Source organism: Hyla sarda, chromosome 10, assembly GCF_029499605.1.
Source record: "Hyla sarda isolate aHylSar1 chromosome 10, aHylSar1.hap1, whole genome shotgun sequence".
NCBI lineage: Eukaryota > Metazoa > Chordata > Amphibia > Anura > Hylidae > Hyla > Hyla sarda.
In genome coordinates, this window is record NC_079198.1 from 47276032 (window position 1) to 47295407 (window position 19376).

The following is a 19376-nucleotide window of genomic DNA, read 5'->3' on the forward strand; positions in this document are numbered from 1 at the left end:
ATTTTCCACCTTGAAAAAATGACCACTGGGGGTCTCCCTACCCATCCTCTTTTTTATAGATTTCAGACTCATGCTGGAGTTCTAAATCTCAGACTGCAGCTGGGACACAGAAAAGCTCAACACTGCTCCCTGTGATACCACATTTGCATATATAAAACTTTTAGATAATTTTATAAATTTTTGGGGAATAAAATGTGACAAAAAAGCAGCATTTTTGGACTTTTTTACATTAACATTATATTTTGATAGATTGGACATTTACGCATGCAGCGATACCAAATTTGTTTATAAAAAAACATTTTTACACTTTTTGGGGGTAAAATGGGAAAAACTGACTATTTTCATTTTTATCAGGGGAGGGAATTTTTCACTTTTATTTTACTTTTGATTTTTACATTTTTCAACACTTTATGTCCCCATAGGGGACTATCTATAGCAATCATTTGATTGCTAATAATGTTCAGTGCTATGCAAAGGACATAGCACTGATCACTATTATCGGCTATCTTCTGCTCTGGTCAGACCAGAGCAGGAGATGCTGGGAGATGGACGGAGGCAGGTGAGGGGATCTCCGTCCGCCATTACAGATGAGCGGATCGCCGCGGGCGACCAGATTATCTATTTTAACCTGCGCATTGCTGCAGATGCCGTGATCTGTACTAATCACGGCATCTGAGGGGCTAATGGCTGACATCTGTGGGATCAAGGATGTCAGCCATTACGGGCGGGTCACAGACTGCTGATAGCAGCCGGAACCTGCCGTGTATGACACGAGCACCGCTCCGATGCTCGCAGTCATACACAGGACGACAATGTACATCATGGTGCGTGAAGTACCGCCAAGCTAGGACGTACATTTACGTCTCTGGTCGTTAAGGGGTTAAATAACATTAACATTATACACTGCTCAAAAAAATTAAGGGAACACTTAAATAACACAATGTAACTCCAAGTCAATCACACTTCTGTGAAATCACACTGTCCACTGATGAAGCAATACTGATTGACAATCAGTTTCACATGCTGTTATGCAAATGGAACAGACAACAGGTGGAAATTATAGGCAACTAGCAAGACACCCCCAATAAAGGAGTGGTTCTTCAGGTGGTGACCACAGACCACTTCTCAGTTCCTATGCTTCCTGGCTTATGTTTTGTCCCCTTTTGAATGCTGGCGGTGCTTTCACTCTAGTGGTAGCATGAGACGGAGTCTACAACCCACACAAGTGGCTAAGGTAGTGCAGCTCATCCAGGATGGCACATCAATGCGAGCTGTGGCAAGAAGGTTTGCTGTGTCTGTCAGCATAGCGTCCAGAGCATGGAGGTGCTACCAGGAGACAGGCCAGTACATCAGGAGACGGGGAGGAGGCCGTAGGAGGGCAACAACCCAGCAGCAGGATCGCTACCTCTGTCTTTGTGCAAGTAGGAGCAGGAGGAGCACTTCCAGAGCCCTGCAAAATGACTTCCAGCAGGCCACAAATGTGCATGTGTCCAATCAAACAGTCAGGAACAGACTCCATGAGGGTGGAATGAGGGCCCGACGTCCACAGGTGGGGGCTGTGTTTACAGCCCAACACCGTGTAGGACATTTGGCATTTGCCAGAGAACACAAAGATTGGCAAATTCGCCAGGTGCTCTTCACAGATGAAAGCAGGTTCACACTGAGCACATGTGACATACGTGACAGAGTCTGGAGACACTGTGGAGAACGTTCTGCTGCATGCAACATCCTCCAGCATGACCGGACTGCTATTACGACACACAAAATACAGTGAAAATAAAATAGAGAATGGATGGTTGAATCCAAAGTTATAAAATGTATATTATAAACATATAAAACCTATGATATGATCCCCAACGAGCACAATTTATATATCCGTTTCGCTGTAACTTGTGAGATGAATAGCTCTGTAGATACAGATAATTTGTACCACTGGAAGTTCTTTATGGCTCGGGCAGCGGCGGGCCGTTGGGACACTATGTGCCACATTGATCACACTCTCTGTTACACATGTAGATACCAATGTCTTATTCTATTTCACGTATATGGCCCAGATGGCATGGGGTTGATACAATATATAAAAATCACAGGTACAGTATGTAGTAAAAGCGCTTAACAGCACTGTAGATCCCTTTATCACAGGTACAGTATATAGACAAAGCGCTAAGCAGCGTTGTAGGTCCCTTAATCCTGTCCCACTTTACTTGATTGGCCCTAATGGCACAGGGCTGATGTTATAAACAAGTCACAAGTGGGATACTGTGTGGGGCTGGTACTATGCACCTCTTACCCGCTCCTGGTTAGTGGATCATCTGTGATATAAACTCGTTCTGCTGGCTCAAGCTGGGTCTCAGCATGTGGGATGTGCAGAGCAGGTATCCACGAGGAGCACGCGCTCCAATTTGGATATAATAAGTCAATATTTCCAAACGTGCTGTAGTTATTTAGCTCGGCTCGAGTTGGGGTACATGAGAATGTACTGCTGGTGATGCTAGTTGGGTTTCGGGGAACAAAGTCCCCTTTTTCAATAGCTGCATATTGACTTTTTTTCTAGCTATTGAAAAAGGGGGACCTGGTTCCCTGAAACGTGTCTAGAATCACCAGCAGTACAGGCTTAAGTAATTTAGAGATCTGTATAATTTTCTGCCAACAGTTGATTTCAGCTGGATTTGGTTGTCATACGCAGCCAAGGTCCCGAGGAGGAAAGCTAAGATCCTGACAGTTAACCCTGGAAATGCCACGGTCAGTGAGACTGCTGCAACTACAGGTCTGACAGGGCGAGGATATCCCGCAATGCGATCGAATATCCCACAATGCAATCGCAGAATTTCCATGGCAACCAGAGGCTATTACTATGCCCTCCGAGGTTGTCAGGATCAGCCTCAGGCTGAATGAATGTCAGTGTGAGGGTGGGTTCACACTACGTTTTCTCCCATACGGGAGCGCATACGGCAGGGGGGAGCTAAAACCTCGCGCTCCCGTATGCCTTTGTATGCGTTCCCGTATGTCATTCATTTAAATGAGCTGGCCGGAGTGAAACGTTCGGTCCGGTCGGCTCATTTTTGCGTCGTATGCGCTTTTACAACCGGACCTAAAACTGTGGTCAACCACGGTTTGAGGTCCGGTCGTAAAAGCGCATACGGCGCAAAAATGAGCCGACCGGACCAAACGTTTCACTCCGGCCGGCTCATTGAAATGAATGACATACGGGAGCGCATACGAAGGCATACGGGAGCGCGAGGTTTTAGCTCCCCCCTGCCGTATGCGCTCCTGTATGGGAGAAAACGTAGTGTGAACCCAGCCTTACACTGACATTTGCATTTTACTGCAGTATAGACGTACTGCAGTAAAGTATAACAGTGATCAGCGAAAAAAAAAAAAAAAAAAAAGGTTTTAGAAAAGCACACCAGAATTGATACTTCTGGTCATCTTGCCTCCAATAATAATAGTAAGCATGTATCACATAAATGGTACCAGTGAAAGGTATAGCTTGTCCCGCAAAAAAAAAAAGCCCAAAAAAATAAACGAAAAATAAGAATGTTATGGCTAGAGATGAGCGAATCGAATCTGACAAACCTGAATTCATTACGAATTTCAGGAAAAATTTGATTCTGATCGAATGCGAACTTCGTCGCGATTCGATCGCACGAACTGCTTTATTAAACTCCATTTTCCTGCGTTCTAGGCTGTTTAAGACCTAAGATGGCGGCTCCACATGTCAGTACATGGGGCAAGGCACCATGGGAGGGCGGGAAGCTGGCGCGGGAATCAAGGTAGGCGGGCTGACCCTGAATCACATGTCAGATGCAGCCTTTCAGTGTTCACTGACCCCTGTGGTGTCACAGCCCTATATAATCGGCGGCCATCTTTCCTCTGGTCATATCTTCTCCACACGAGATAGGGAAAGGAAGTGACTGACCGTCTGTGTGCTGATCGCATACAACGGCGCTTATACAGCATCCGACCGCTATGAGTAGCGGTGACATCAGCATTAGGGAAAGATACAGGGCACAGTGTTGCTGCAGTTCTGACCGAAAACGATTCTAGCAAAACCTCGTATTCTTGTTACTCAATATAGCAGGCATAGAGGTGCTGCATAGCAGTCACCTGCGTCATAGATCTCACAGCTGTTTTACCTGTATGGAGCATCTAAATCTCCTCTTTTTTCAGCTCAATTGAGTTTTTTCTGTTGCTCCACAAATCTGATTCTCATAATTGTGTGACAGTGCAATTTAGGGTTTAATCCCTGTAAAAAAAAAAAAATTCTGTGGTGCTGCCCAGTTGGGTCCTGCTGCTGTTCAGAAATAAGTCATATTAGTGTGGACTTTAGTGCCTTTTTTACCATATTTCACCTGTCTCTGTGCTAAATTCAGTGTTATACCACACGTTATACACCTACCGGTGTATTAAGGAAAAAAAAAAAAGTTTTCTAGAGTACAAATACGCTTTTTCAGTGGCTTTATCATTGCAAAGGGCCTACATACAAGCAAATAGCGTACCATATACTACCTTTTTTTCTGTCTCTGTGCTAAATTAAGTGTTATACCACACATTATACACCTTCCGGTGTATGAAAGAAAAAAAAAGTTTTTCCTGCGTACAAATACGCTTAACAGTGCGCTCATCATTGCAAAAGACATACATACAACCAAGTAGTGTACTATTTAGTACCTGTATTTCTGTCTCTGTGCTAAATTCAGTGCTATTCCACACATTAGTATACACCGGCTGGTGTATACAACAAAAAAAAAAAGTTTTTTTCTGCGTATAAATACGCTTAACAGTGCGCTCATCATTGCAAAGGACACACATAGAACCAAGTAGTGTACTATTTACTACCTGTTGTTACGCCGAGCGCTCCGGGTCCCCGCTCCTCCCCGGAGCGCTCACAGCGTTCTCCCATTCGCAGCGCCCCGGTCAGACCTGCTGACCGGGTGCGCTGCGATAATGTTCCCAGCCGGGATGCGATTCGCGATGCGGGACGCGCCCGCTCGCGATGCACATCCCGACCCGCTTACCAGACTCGTTCCCCGTCTGTGCTGTCCCGGCGCGCGCGGCCCCGCTCCCTAGGGCACGTGCGCGCCGGGTCTTTGCGATTTAAAAGGGCCGGTGCGCCACTGATTGGCGCATGGGTTTTAATCAGTACCTTCATCTGTGCACTCCCTATTAATACCTCACTTCCCCTGCACTCCCTTGCCGGATCTTGTTGCCATTGTGCCAGTGAAAGCGTTTCCTTGCGTGTTCCTAGCCTGTGTTCCAGACCTCCTGCCGTTGCCCCTGACTACGATCCTTGCTGCCTGCCCTGACCTTCTGCTACGTCCGACCTTGCTTTGTCTACTCCCTTGTACCGCGCTTATCTCAGCAGTCAGAGAGGTTGAGCCGTTGCCGGTGGATACGACCTGGTTGCTACCGCCGCTGCAAGACCATCTCGCTTTGCGGCAACCAGTAGCAACTTAGAACCGGTCCACCGACACGGTCCACGCCAATCCCTCTCTGGCACAGAGGATCCACCTCCAGCCAGCCAAATCGTGACACCTGTTATTCTGTGTCTGTGCTAAATTCAGTGCTATTCCACACATTAGTATACACCTGCTGGTGTATTAAAAAAAAAAAAAAAAAAAAAGTGTTTTTTCTGCGTAGAAATATGCATACCAGTGCGCTCATCATTGCAAAGGGCATACATACAACAAAGGAGTGTACTATTTAGTAACTGTTATTCTGTCTAGGGCCTATATACTTTGAAAGGACAGCCGTAAGTAATCGCCTGCTGCTGATTTATACCCTCATAAACGCACTAAGTATGTCAGGCAGGGAAGTGCCAGGACGTGCACAGAGAAGGGGCAGAGGCCTACATACGTCAGGAAGAGTTGGCAGCAGACTTGGGGCGAGTGGCAGCAGGAGTCGCAGCAATAGGCCTGAGCTCCCGTTAACACCCAGCGGTCGTGTCGTCGACCCATCTCTCCTCGTCAATTGGTTTGCACACTGATCCCCATCATCACAAGCGACATCTGACAACCCCAGTCAAGAGTCGGTGGGTTCCTCAGACACAACCCTCAGTTGGCATGGCCTGGGAGCAGTCCCCGTAATCCCATTGCCTTTGTCCTATGCTGTTCCCTCTCCCAAAGAAGTATCTCATGCTTTGGGTTCAGCTCCACTATTTAGTGAGGACGATGTAATAGAGGGCAGTCAGCAGCTAATGGGCAGCCAAGAATGTGAGGAGACATGCGTCGCTTGCTCCGCAAGGCGGCCAAGTAGTGATGCGGAGAGTGACGTGGGGGGCGGTGTTTCAATTGTTTAGGGTCCTGAGGCAGACACTGTTGTGGAACACGAGGAGAACATCAGTGACTTGCACACATCTTTTGATGATGATGAAGCCGATCGCAATTGGGAGCTGGGTGCAGAAGCCGGGGCTTCATCATCATCAGGAGAAGAGGTTTGCTCTTTGTCTATGAGGCGGTAGCACGGTTGGCAATTAGCGTGGTGGTGGCGTAGTGGAAAACCAGGAGCCAAACATGCCAGGGGTGTTAGGATTCGGCAGACTGCATGTGGATCCTCGGTGTCAGCGAGGGATTGGCGTGGACCGTGTCGGTGGACCGGTTTTAGGTTGCTACTGGTATTCTGCATACAGAATGCCAACATCTATGTGTATGTTCCCATACCATGCAAAATTAGGAAATCAAAGAAAAACCAAGGTATTCTGGGACACAAATTTCAAACTTTGTTTTAGAAAAAAGGACATACATTTAAAAAACATAAAAAAAAAAGGGTACAAAATACCAAGATGGTCCTACAGATACACAACCTGAGGTCCATAGAGCAAGGGGTTAATCCCCAAAGAAATACCTATATATACAGATGGATAAAAGAGCCTACTTTGTAATGACAAAAGTGTCCCAACTAGTGGCTTACTGAATGTAGCCATTAGTTGAGACACTTTTGTCATTACAAAGTAGGCTCTTTTAGCCATCTGTATATATAGGTATTTCTTTGGGGATTAACCCCTTGCTCTATGGACCTCCGGTTGTGTATCTGTAGGACCATCTTGGTATTTTGTACCCTTTTTTTAAATGTTTTTTAAATGTATGTCCTTTTTTCTAAAACAATAAAGTTTGAAATTTGTGTCCCAGAATACCTTGGTTTTTCATTGATGTCCTGCTACTGGTATTCACCAGAGCCCGCCGCAAAGCAGGATGGTCTTGCTGCGGCGGTAGCAACTAGGTCGTATCCACCGGCAACGGCTCAACCTCACTGACTGCTGAGAAGGCGTGGGACAGAAGGACTAGACAGAGGCAAGGTCAGACGTAGCAGAAGGTCGGGGCAGGTGGCAAGGTTCGTAGTCCATGGAGATAGCAAGAGGTCAGGAACACTGGTAAGGCAAACACTGTAAACGCTTTCACTAGGCACAAGGGCAACAAGATCCGGCAAGGAAGGGAAGGGGAAGTGAGGTTATATAGGGAAGTTCACAGGTGGAAGCTAATTAAACTGATTGGGCCAGGCACCAATCATTGGTGCACTGGCCCTTTAAATCTTAGAGAGCTGGCGCGTGGACCCTAAGGAGCAGAGCCGCGCGAGCCAAGGATGTGACAACCGGGGATCGGGACAGGTGAGTGACTTGGGATGCGATTCGCGAGCGGGCGCGTCCCGCTATGCGAATCGCATCCCCGCCGGCAGTGTCAGTGCAGTGCTCCCGGTCAGCGGGTCTGACCGGGGCGCTGCAGAGAGAGGAACACCGCGAGCACTCCGGGGAGGAGCAGGGACCCGGAGCGCTCAGCGTAACAAGGGGGATACCACCTGCTTCGCGGCAAGCTACCATTCAGGGAGGTAGTGGAACAGGGGTTCCTGGAGACGGCACCAATAGCAGTGAAATAGTGCGGACTGCGGGTGGGAAAATCAGCCACTCGGCGGTGTGGTTGTTTTACATAAAGAATCCGGAGGACCTTAGCGTAGTCACATGCAAAATCTGTCGGCAGAAAGTGAAGCGTGGCCATCGGCACCACGGCCCTGCGTCAACACATGATTCGCCACCATAAAGCGGCCTGGGATAACCGTGGCTCCGCTGTAGTGGTCCAGCCTGCCGCATCCCCAAGTGGCCATCTGCTCCCTCCGTCATCCAGCCAAAGCTCCACCACCTCAGCCGAAGGGAGCATTGTGTCAAACCCTCCTTCTTGCGCTCCTGCTTCTTCCTCTCGTAGTCAGCCATTCCGCCAACAATTGATCGGCGAAGCCATGTCCAAGAGACAACAGTATGCGCCCACTCATCCAACGGCGCAGAAGTTGAATGTGCTCCTGTCCAAGTTGCTGTTGTTGCAGTCCCTCCCTTTCCAACTGGTGGACTCTGCAGCTTTCAGGGAATTGATGGCTTGTGCCGAGCCGAGGTGGAGAGTCCCAAGCCGTCATTTCTTTGTGAAGAAGGCAGTACCAGCCCTGCATAAGTTTGTACAAGAGAAGGTGGGCCAGTCCTTGAGCCTGTCGGTGTGTTCAAAAGGGCACGGCAGCGCCGACGTGTGGAGCTGTAACTACGAGCAGGGACAATACAGGTCCTTTACGGCCCACTGGGTAAATGTTGTTCCTGCACAGCCACAACAGCAACTTTTACACGTCACACCACTTTCTCCTCCACGCTCCCAGGCAGTTGGTTCTTTTAAAGTGTGCGCCTCCTCCCCGTGTCCTCGGCCTCCACTGCATGTCCAAATCTCGGTGGCCCTTCATCGTACCACGTGTGTAGGGCACAGCGGTGTCAAGCCGTCCTTCACATGGTTTGCCTTGGCGAACTGAGTCACACGGGGAGGAACTGCTAAAGTTTATTAGCGAAGAAATCCGAGTATGGCTTACTCCACGAAATCTGGAAATGGGAACCATGGTGACCGACAATGGGAAGAACATTGTGGCCGCGCTGCGACAAGGAAGTGTGAACCATTCACCCTGCATGGCACACGTGTTGAATCTGGTTGTCAAGAAGTTCATCCACTCTTCACCCCATTTGCAAGACGTCCTGACAATGGCAAGGAAACTGTGCATGCACTTCAGCCACTTGTATACCGCCAAGCACACTTTGCTTGAGCTGCAGCGTCAGAACGGTATCCCACAACACAGTCTCATTTGTGACGTTGCCACACGTTGGAATTCCACCCTCCATATGTTGGACAGACTATACGAACAAAGAAAAGCCATCACAGATTTTTTGATGATACAAGCAGATAGGAGTACTCCCCTGTGTAACTTCAATGTGAACGAGTGGCAGCTCATACGTGACACCTGCCGTTTGCTGAGGCCCTTTGAGGAAGCCACATTTTTTGTTAGTCGCTCGAATTACGCCATGAACGACGTAATTCCACTCCTACATTAACTCCAAAAAATGATTGAAAACATGGCTGGTCACGGCAATGGAGACGTTGCGCCTACATCAGAAGGCTACATGATGAACTGGAGGAGGATGATGAGGGGCAGAGCGGAGCACAGTTTACGGTGGATGAGATGGCCCGTGTTTCTGGTCATTGGACAGGAGAGGAGGAGCAGGAGCAGCCAGAGGAGCTGGAGGGTTATTACGAGGGAGGCGAGACAGAGGACCCAGACACATCTTGGCAGTATGCAGTGGAGATGGAGGCAGGTAGTTCCAGCGAGTCACTGTCACAAATGGCACGATGCATGCAGAGTTGCTTGCGTAGTGACCCCCGAATTGTCAAAATTCGTCAGCGAGATGACTTCTGGATCTCCACCTTATTAGATCCTCGCTACTGGCCCAGAATCGAGGCCTTTTTTACACCCACTGAGAGGGAGGACAAACTGACCTACTTCAGGGAGCTTCTACGTAGTCGGTTGGCCAATGCCCATCGGCCACATGGTCCATCCACTCACAGGTCTGACTCGGGGGGGCCCTCTGCGCTCACCTTCCACTGCCACGGCTGCTGGGGTGGGGCGGCAGGAGCAGTACCAGCTCAATCAGCAGCAGCCTGAGTCTACAGTCGCTGATGAGTAGCTTCCTTCAGCCGCATAGTGAAGCTACTCATCAGCAGCAGGTGGACGTGGAGCAGGACCTGAACCAGCAGGTGGTGGCTTACCTCGACATGACCCTGCCAACAAATGTTGAACATCCGCTGGACTTCTGGGCAGCCAAACTCGATTTATGGCCGCAACTAGCATTTGCCCTGGAAAAGCTGTTCTGCCCGACCAGTAGGGTGCCATCAGAGCGGGTGTTTAGTGCGGCCGGGGCCATAGTCACCCCAAGGCGAACTCGTCTGTCTACTAAAAATGTGGAGAGACTGACGTTTGTCAAGATGAATCAGGGATGGATCAGCCAGGATTTCCAGCCACCAATGGCAGATGGGTCTGAGTAGATTGACCATGCTCTCTCATTTTCTCTATTGTGGTTGGTTATGAAACCCTCTGGGGCAGACCTGGGCATTGTACGGCCCGCTTGCCACATACGGCCCTTTGATTGGCTCTGACCAGCCCGTGCTGATTGGGGGACAACTATGCTGCCTAATCTGGGGGACATCTATGCTGCCTAATCTGGGGGACATCTATGCTGCCTAATCTGGGGGACATCTATGCTGCCTAATCTGGGGGACAACTATGCTCCTAATCTGGGGGACAACTAAGATCCTAATCTGGGGGACATCTATGCTGCCTAATCTGGGGGACATCTATGCTGCCTAATCTGGGGGACAAGTATGCTCCTAATCTGGGGGACATCTATGCTGCCTACTCTGGGGGACAAGTTACATAGTTACATAGTTAGTAGTTACATAGTTAGTATGGTTGAAAAAAGACATATGTCCATCAAGTCCAACCAGGGAATTGAAGTATGCTCCTAATCTGGGGGACATCTATGCTGCCTAATCTAGGGGACATCTATACTGCCTAATCTTGCTTATATCCTCACTGAACCCCATTTTACTTAGCTTCACCTCCACTTGGCTGGCATATTGTCGCAAGCCCAGAGGCCCTATCTCCCGTATTTCTCCATAGGTAGGCTATGTTTCTTTACTTCGCATTCTATATTAAATCTAAATGGGCCCTTTCTTTTAACCAATAGTCTGTCTGTCCATAGACCTCAGGACCGGCAGTCCATTTGCCAGGGCATCTGTATGGGAACTAAAACCATCCTTATTAGGTATGTAATCCTCCACATTCCCCCACAGTAACTGGTCCATTGTGAAGGAGCATATACGTCTTTCACACCACCTTCCCTTTTGTATACAGGTACCCTGCACATCTATCTAAACAATATAATGCCAAGTATATGTTATCTCAGCTATAAGCTTAGCTAAAAGTCCACCTAAAATCCCCCTATATACCTCCAGGGGTCATATTTAGTATTTTTTTTTCTCTACCATCTACACCTACATCTTGCAATTTCATCACTCTAATTTCAGATATATCTATATCTCTATGGACTACCTGCATAAAGTGATGAACATATACATATGATTCCTCCTCATGATAGGAGAATCTTGAAACACATCCTATACCTCCGTGCTGTACACCTAGCTTTACACTAATGTGGAAGAAGAGAGAGAGGCACTTATCTACTGTGTACCCCTACTTCTCTAACTTGAATTCCCTGATGAATTGTGCCGCAGAGTAACATACACAACGAAACGTGTTGGATGCTAATAATTTAATTGTTTATACCAATCCGTCTATGTTACATTTATACCATTTTTGTGTTGTATGCATCTGACTCACGCGGTGATATCTGGAGGTATTGTCAAACAGATATCTGCCATAGTGCATCATTCCCCATATCTACCTCTATCCCATCCTTAAGACATAGGGTGAGATAGGAAGATCCAGATGCGGGCTGGCTCTCTGTAGGAAGGCCTCCCTGCATTAATAGGTAGGGGGTCTGTTGACCAGCAGGGTCAACTCTACAGGCAAGAATAAGTGGGCCAATATCCAGGCTAACCGCTTAATAATTGTTTATCTATTATAAATTGTTTATGTTCAATGTATTGTATCTTTAATAAAAGCTATGTTTTATTAAATCTGTGGACCTCCTATTATACTATAAATAGTTACACAGATCCCAAATTCCCCAATACTCACCTATACTACTAAAGAAAAAGTTGACCAGTTGCCCATAGAAACCAACCAGATTGCTTCTTACATTTTTGAAAAGGCCTCCTAAAAATGAAAGAAGCTGAATAGGTTGCCATGGGCAACTGGTCAACTTTTCTTCTGGATAGGTTTTGATAAATCTCTCCCACTCTAGCCAACGTTTCTGAGAGCCCAGCTTGTTCCACCTCCCTCCCATACTGCCAAGGTTGGTCATGGTCCTCGTCATCATCATCATCAGTGTCACCTTGTGTAGATTCCTCATCCCCTACCACTTAGGCATAGTCCATCTCCTAATCCTCCTCAAGTCACACTTCCTCATCCAACTCCTCCTCAAGGAGAACATCCATACTGCTGCCAGCCGGATGTGATCTCTCCTCCATCATTACCAATAGCACTTGCTCCAGAAGGAATATCAGTAGCATTACATGACTAATTCCACTGTTGTCCTTGCTGATAAATCTTGTTGTCTCTTCAAAAGGCCTGAGCGTGCAATAAGTGTCTCTGAATGCCTTAAGTGAGTCACACTGGCTCCAAAAATTGTCTGCTGCATCAGGAAGTCTGTCAATGCTTTGGGCTACTGATACAACCAGTCCAACATGTGCAACCCTTTTGGCGCTGTAGGTCAATGAAGGCATGTTTAAAAGCATAAAAACTACTAAACTCAATTATTTCCTGCACAGTTGCCTGAAGGGCCTTGGATTCAACAATATGGTACGGGAGCATCTGCAACACCAACAACTTGGCCGTTTGCGAATTTAGGCATACTACAACAGGGTGACTGGGAAAATACTGTTGTCTGTAGGACATAGATTCCCCAGTAACTAACTCAGAGGATTGAGGAGGACAATACAACACTGATGACAGTTCAATCTGGAGGAGCATCAGTAGCAGCAGCAGCAGCAGCAAGGATTTCCTCACAATGTTGGGCATCTTGACTGTCCCACACGGCCTTGTGATGCTGGTACATATGCCTACATACAGATTTAGTTCCTAAACTAGGACCCTGGCAACAGCTGCAGAAACAGCATACTACCAGGTTGTCTGCATCTGGTAAGGTACAAAAGAATTTCCACACAGGAGAAGATGCAGCAACGTCGCCATCATCTGAGCTCATCAGACCAGAAGCCCTACATCTGGTTAATTTGAAAGGTCTTCTTCGCTGACACTATCACTACACTACTGCTCTGAACAGGTCACCTCCTCCTCAACTGGTCCCCATGTCCTGTCCAAAACTACATCATTATCAAATTATTCATCGTCCCCACCCATCCTCTTTGCATAAACTTGGGCTCCTTGCTCCTCCTTAGCATAGTCAACATGATGCCTTACAGTATCCCCACCACACCTACCACCATTAGTCCCGGCCACTGCTTCCACCTCGCAACACACTCCATAAGTTGACTGTCCTCACACAACTCGTCCTTGTGGCTAGTGCTATCCTTCTGTGTAGCAGTAAGGGGAGAGCAAAGACAGAGATTAGGAAACAGACTGTCTAGGATGGACATTTCCCCCATGCTATGTAACTGTAGACGGGGAGTAATCCACTGACAACTGGCTCACCGTCACATTGTCAGACTCTACTCTTACTCCTGAGAAGACCTCAGGAGAGTAAACCAACCAGTCCACAAGGGCCATACTATCCTGTGAAACCACACAACCTCTGGCAGACAATGAGAACTTTGGATGGATGACTCGGCTGCTAGTACTTCCACCAGACGATCTCCTGTACGGGGCTGGCTCTCTGGCCAAATAGCACGTGGTGACCACCACATTATGCACTCTCTGGCTCCTATGTGGTATATTTGGAGCTCCTATTGCTCACACACATTGTATCTCTATCTGTGTCTCTCTCCAGAATGGCAGACGCTGAGTCAGCCTTGCTATTAAAACTGTATAAAAGTATCTACCACCTTTGCTGTCCCCTATGGGCCTGGGAGCTGATTGACACATAAATCAGTAAATCATTGTAATTCTGGGATTATCATGTGATAGGAAAAAGAAACACAGAGGTCTAAAAGTTAGCTTTTATTGGTATACATTAAAATAGGAACATGACCAAAAATAAGGTAAAAGATAAAAAGATATCACAAGATTCCGTTATAATCCAACATAACAGGCCCCAGATAGCATGCCAGTCGGGAGCCACCCTACCAACCAAGTAGGACACTCACTGTAGCCACCTCAGCTATACATACAGAGGGCTCCCTTACCCTATATGGACAGGCATTAAGGCTATCTTGTATCCTGGAGACCCTGGTAGAACATACCCTAATCAAATATTCCTTCTTTGACAGAAGGTAAACATCAGGATCCTCACTGCAGCAGACGCTACCCACTCGTACAACAATTGGGTGAATCAGAGCTCATTGTTAGAGGAATACAGCACACAGCCTGTCTACTATTGGACTATGTGAGGACCACCTAATACATAAACATGCGCCTAGGGTCTCATCATCTGAAAATATCTGATACCTATCAGAACTTCCCTGTCTTATAACTTGACATTTCTTGTTCTGAGAGTTAAGGGATGGGATTTCACAGTATATTCCTGTTCCCTCTGATCTAGTCCCTGAGGAGCCGCATGACTATTTGACACAACGGAACGCGTTGGATTTGCTTACTTACTGGCATTGTCTTGTAATCACTGTACTAAGTGTATACATGTGTTTGCATATTCTATAACTCACTGTATGTGGATGGCATTAACAGCTCTGTTTCTATCTTTGCAGATGACACCAAGCATGGTACAGTTTATAGAGGATGTGTATAGGTTACAAGATGACTTGGGTAGACTAAGTGTCTGGGCATCCACTTGGCAAATGAGGTTCAATGGGGATAGATGTAAAGTTATGCATCTGGGTACTAATAACCAGCATGCGTCGTATCTCTTAGGGGGGATTAAACTGGCAGAGTCACTGGTAGAGAACGATCTGGGTGTACTTGTAGATCACAGACTACAGAATAGCATGCAATATCAGGCTGCTGCTTCCAAGGCCGGCAGGATATTGTCATGTATAAAAAGAGGTATGGACTCAGGGGACAGGGACATAATACTCCCCCTTTATAAAGCATTGGTACAGCCTCACCTGGAATATGCTGTTCAGTTTTGGGCACCAGTCCATAAAAGGGACACTGTGGAGCTGGAGAGGGTGCAGAGACGCGCGACTAAACTAATATGGGGCATGGAACATCTTAGCTATGAGGAGCGATTAAAGGAGTTACAATTGTTTAGTCTTGAGAAGAGACGTCTAAGGGGGGATATGATAAATGTATATAAGTATATTAATGGCCCATACAAAAAATATGGAGAAAAACTATTCCAGGTTAAACCCCCCCAAAGCACGAGGGGGCACTCCCTCCGTCTGGAGAAGAAAAAGCTTAGTCTCAAGGGGCGCCATGCCTTCTTTACCATGAGAACTGTGAACTTATGGAACAGTCTACCTCAGGAACTGGTCACAGCAGGAAAAATGAACAGCTTTAAAACAGGATTACCTACATTTCTGGAACAAAATAACATTAATGCTTATGAAGAAATATAAAATCCCATCCCTTCCCCAATATCGCGCCACACCCCTACCCTTCAATTTGCTGGTTGAACTTGATGGACGTATGTCTTTTTTCAACCGTACTAACTATGTAACTATGTGCAATTGGAGGTTATACCAACCAGCAATTTAACCAATTACGGTCTCTATACCTGTATTGCATCTGGCGCCCTTCCTCTTCCTTAGGGTGAGGTAGGAGGTTCTGGATGCAGGTGGCATTCTCTAGGAAGGCGCCTCTGCATTAATAGGCAGGGGATCTTTACGGCCCCAGCAGGGTCAGTATATAGGAGCAGTTGTGTATGGTCCACTATCTGGGGCCTGTTGTGTTGGATTATAACTGAATCTTGTGATATCTTTTTAACTTTTACCTTATTTTTGATCATGTTCCTATTTTAATGTGTACCAATAAAAGCTAACTTTTAGACCTCAGTGTTTCTTATTCCTATTTAAGCCTAGCTGACATACAGGTCTACATATACAGTTACTCACCTATTAGTTTAGTTATCATGTGATAGTTGCAATTAAAGCTATTCAACCTAAGGTCATATTACTTCCCCTGTTTTCCTGGTTCCTCTGGGCACCAAAACACCATGTGTTCCTCATCACTTATGTTATTAATTTTGCGCATTTCTCGGTTAGCGTGAGCCTAACTGTGAAATGTTTGTGAGCCGAGGTCACCCTGAAATTGGGGTCAAATATTGGTTCGCGGGGCTCATATGTTTTGCTTATACACACTTCCCCCCAAAAAAGTTTTTATTGATGCCATTTTGTTATTTTTGTTTTGTTGTTGGGGAAGGAGGGCTGATCAATAAATGTTTTTGTAGCATTGAATAAACAGTTTTTAATGAAAACTTCACCATATGATTAGGAAAATGTATGTTACAAATGTGACAAATTGAAAACACGACAAAAAACACTTGTAAAAAATGCTATGATAAATGCATAAGATTTATGGCATAAAAAAACTAAATGTATGGTACTTCAGTCTTTTTTCCCAAAGGCCTTTTAAACAGAGTTGATGTTATTAATTTCCCAATGAATGCAATGTTTCTTTATGTGACAAACTTGAAAGAGTTGATGTTATTAATTAAAAAAGGTTGCATTTACCACATGGTTTCAATAGCAGTAGTTCAAACTTTTATTGTTCCATTGTACTTAAGAACAAACAGGACATAGATCCCACGTGGGGAGCTGATGCTCTGGGTGCAGGGGCATACTGCTGAGCTTCAGTGATTTTTCCATTATCTTTCAAGTTTGATGTATGAAGTCTACTACTTTTCTATGAACGTTAGCATCCACATGGACCAACTGATGTATATTGTTGTTTTGTAGGGGCTCATTCAGTGTGTTTGGAGGAGCAGTGCATGATCGTGATTAGTTTTTCTGCCCCTGTTTGTTTCTCTATGTGACTTTGGATTACAGACAGGTGCACAAGTACACAATTTTCCATCAATGTCCAGCTCAGAAATTGCACATGTACAGCTAAAAAAAGGGCACAGATCTGGCCATCAAAATAAGGAATCCTAAAAACTTTTCTTCCATATTTTCTGAAAATTTCGCAACATTCGCGGCATGCACGCCTTTATTGAACTGACTGGTGCTCCTGATTTCTATGCTTGTGTTCAGATCAGGCAAATAATCTTGGTTGTCACAAATGTAAATACACCTTAAAAGTCCCATCAAACTTGGTTATTATTATAAACATATATGATTTCTTGAAAATGTATTATTATAGTTGTCAATTTTACATATAAGAGGCCACTTACCAACATAATAGGACAGAGTGCGTTTTAAGCGGTCAAACACAAACCAGCGCTTTTTCCAAGACTTGATCTTGCCACCCATTTTGGTCAGAAATCCGCGACACATTTTTTCAGTCAAAATAATATGAGAACAGGCATCAACTACATGGCCTGAAGACTCAATGTGAGTGCGCAGGTCAAAATCTTCTTTTCGAATAGGGAGGTAACGGGTGAGAGGTCGGGCCTTTGAAGTAAATTCAGAAAATGAAGATAGTAAGGCACTGGATATAGACACAAAATTTTAAGTACAGACGGACTAAGTCTAACCTGTGAGAAATGTTTTTCTCTCATTTTGACCTCTTTTTCAACCAGTCTCTGCCTATGAGAAGTCTCATCCTGCAGACGTTTTTCCAATTCTTTTCTTCTCCTTCTTTCATCTTCCAGTGCTCTTTTGCGTGCCTCAACTTCTCGCTCCTGCAAATCAATGATTATTGTTAGACTAGGTTCACATTTGCATTTTGTCATCCATTTAAATGAGTCTAAATAAAAAAGGATCCTAAAAAACGAATGACAAAACCGAAACAAATAGAACACTCCTCCGTTTACGTCCATCATCAAAGACTACAATGTAAAAAAATGTAATGGATGTTTAATTTTTGTTTGTTGTCCGTTTTATTAAATAGAAAAAGTGAAAAACATGGTCGTTCAAAAAATGTTTTACTAGAATCGACATAAAAGATACCAACTAACAAAACACCCATTGAAATCAATGGGGATTTAAACATATCTGTTTTTTTCCATTTCTCTGATGCCAGATAGAACAGAAATCGAAATCAGGCAGAGAAGCCAATAACAGATGTTAACCCAGCGTTAGAGCCACTGCAAAAATATAATCCGACTACTTATGAAATGCACTCTGCCACAAAAAAGTTGAGTTGAAAGACACAACTTATCAAAACAGAGAAGTAGCTCACCCTGGATTCTACAAGTCTTGCCCTCTCTGCATGAGCCTCTAGAAGCAGCCTCTCCATTTCCTCAATTTTCAGCATGTCTAGTCCACTGGCACTATAGGAATAAATAAAAGCGTGAGACAATATATGGATAAAACAAGTAACCCGTTAAAGTAGTTACAACCCACCTTGACATGTTATCAGGTGAGCAGGCTGAATTCCCTGTGGAGACACTGGTATCCAGACTATCAGAACTCTCCAAGCTCAATGTGTCATATCCATGTGAGGGATCATCTTCTCGAGAGTGCAGAGGTCTCTGATGGTGCAGGATAGAGTGGTGCATGATTGGAAGGTAGCTTTGAGATGACCCTCCATGAAGAGCCTGCCATTGTGATTGAGCCTCAACAACAGCTTTCTGTTTCAACTCAGCAAGTCGTTTGCGCTGCTCATCTATCACTTGCTGCCCTGCAATGAATTGGATCAACGTAAAACACCAAAAGCAAGTGGAAATACATCCATAATGTCCCTATATATTCCATGCATACAGTTTTTCATAGAAATAGTATACAGCACAGCCAGTAAAGGTTTTGGAATGGTGGGTGAAAAGGAATCTGAAAGTCTTTTTTAACCCCTTGGTGAACACCCATTTATGTTTTTACAGTGGTAACTAAGTATGTTCACATTGAGTAATGCAAACTGAATCTCCGCTTGCAGGGAAGAGCTCGCGGACTACAGCACAAAGAATGAACATGTTCTTGCTTTGTGCAGATCAATTTTAGCAGCATAATTGACCACAGCTGAAATTCCTCAGTGTGAACGAGGCTTTTGGATAGTCTGACAACTTTTTAGGCCAGAAACCAGAATGGGGCCCGGGGTGGGATTTCTGAAGCTTGGCTGTCAGCATGACAGGCGGCCCCTGCGCTGATTGGCTGAAGTTTAGAAACCTCCATTCCTAGCAGCTTAATGTGTTACATGTCATGGTCAAATCGTGTCCACTGTTGGACTCTGTTTACTGTGAAACTGGTTTCCACAGCAGCTGGGGGCCTTACAAAGTCAAGAAAGGTAAAAAGGACTGGAGG

The 19376-nt window shown here is 45.6% G+C and overlaps 1 protein-coding gene across 20 annotated transcripts in view; it reads right to left on the reverse strand.

Annotated features, from left to right (window-relative positions):
* Positions 1 to 19376, reverse strand: part of PHLDB1 (pleckstrin homology like domain family B member 1) — a 727524-nt gene that overhangs the window by 114736 nt on the left and 593412 nt on the right. For all 20 annotated transcript variants that reach the window (XM_056544025.1, XM_056544036.1, XM_056544037.1 and 17 more), the window contains 4 exons: positions 18486 to 18762; positions 18322 to 18412; positions 17675 to 17821; positions 17372 to 17591 (listed from right to left, as the gene is read on the reverse strand). In XM_056544025.1, coding sequence (XP_056400000.1) covers positions 17372 to 17591; positions 17675 to 17821; positions 18322 to 18412; positions 18486 to 18762 — 735 coding nt within the window. The remainder of the gene's footprint in view (positions 1 to 17371; positions 17592 to 17674; positions 17822 to 18321; positions 18413 to 18485; positions 18763 to 19376) is intronic.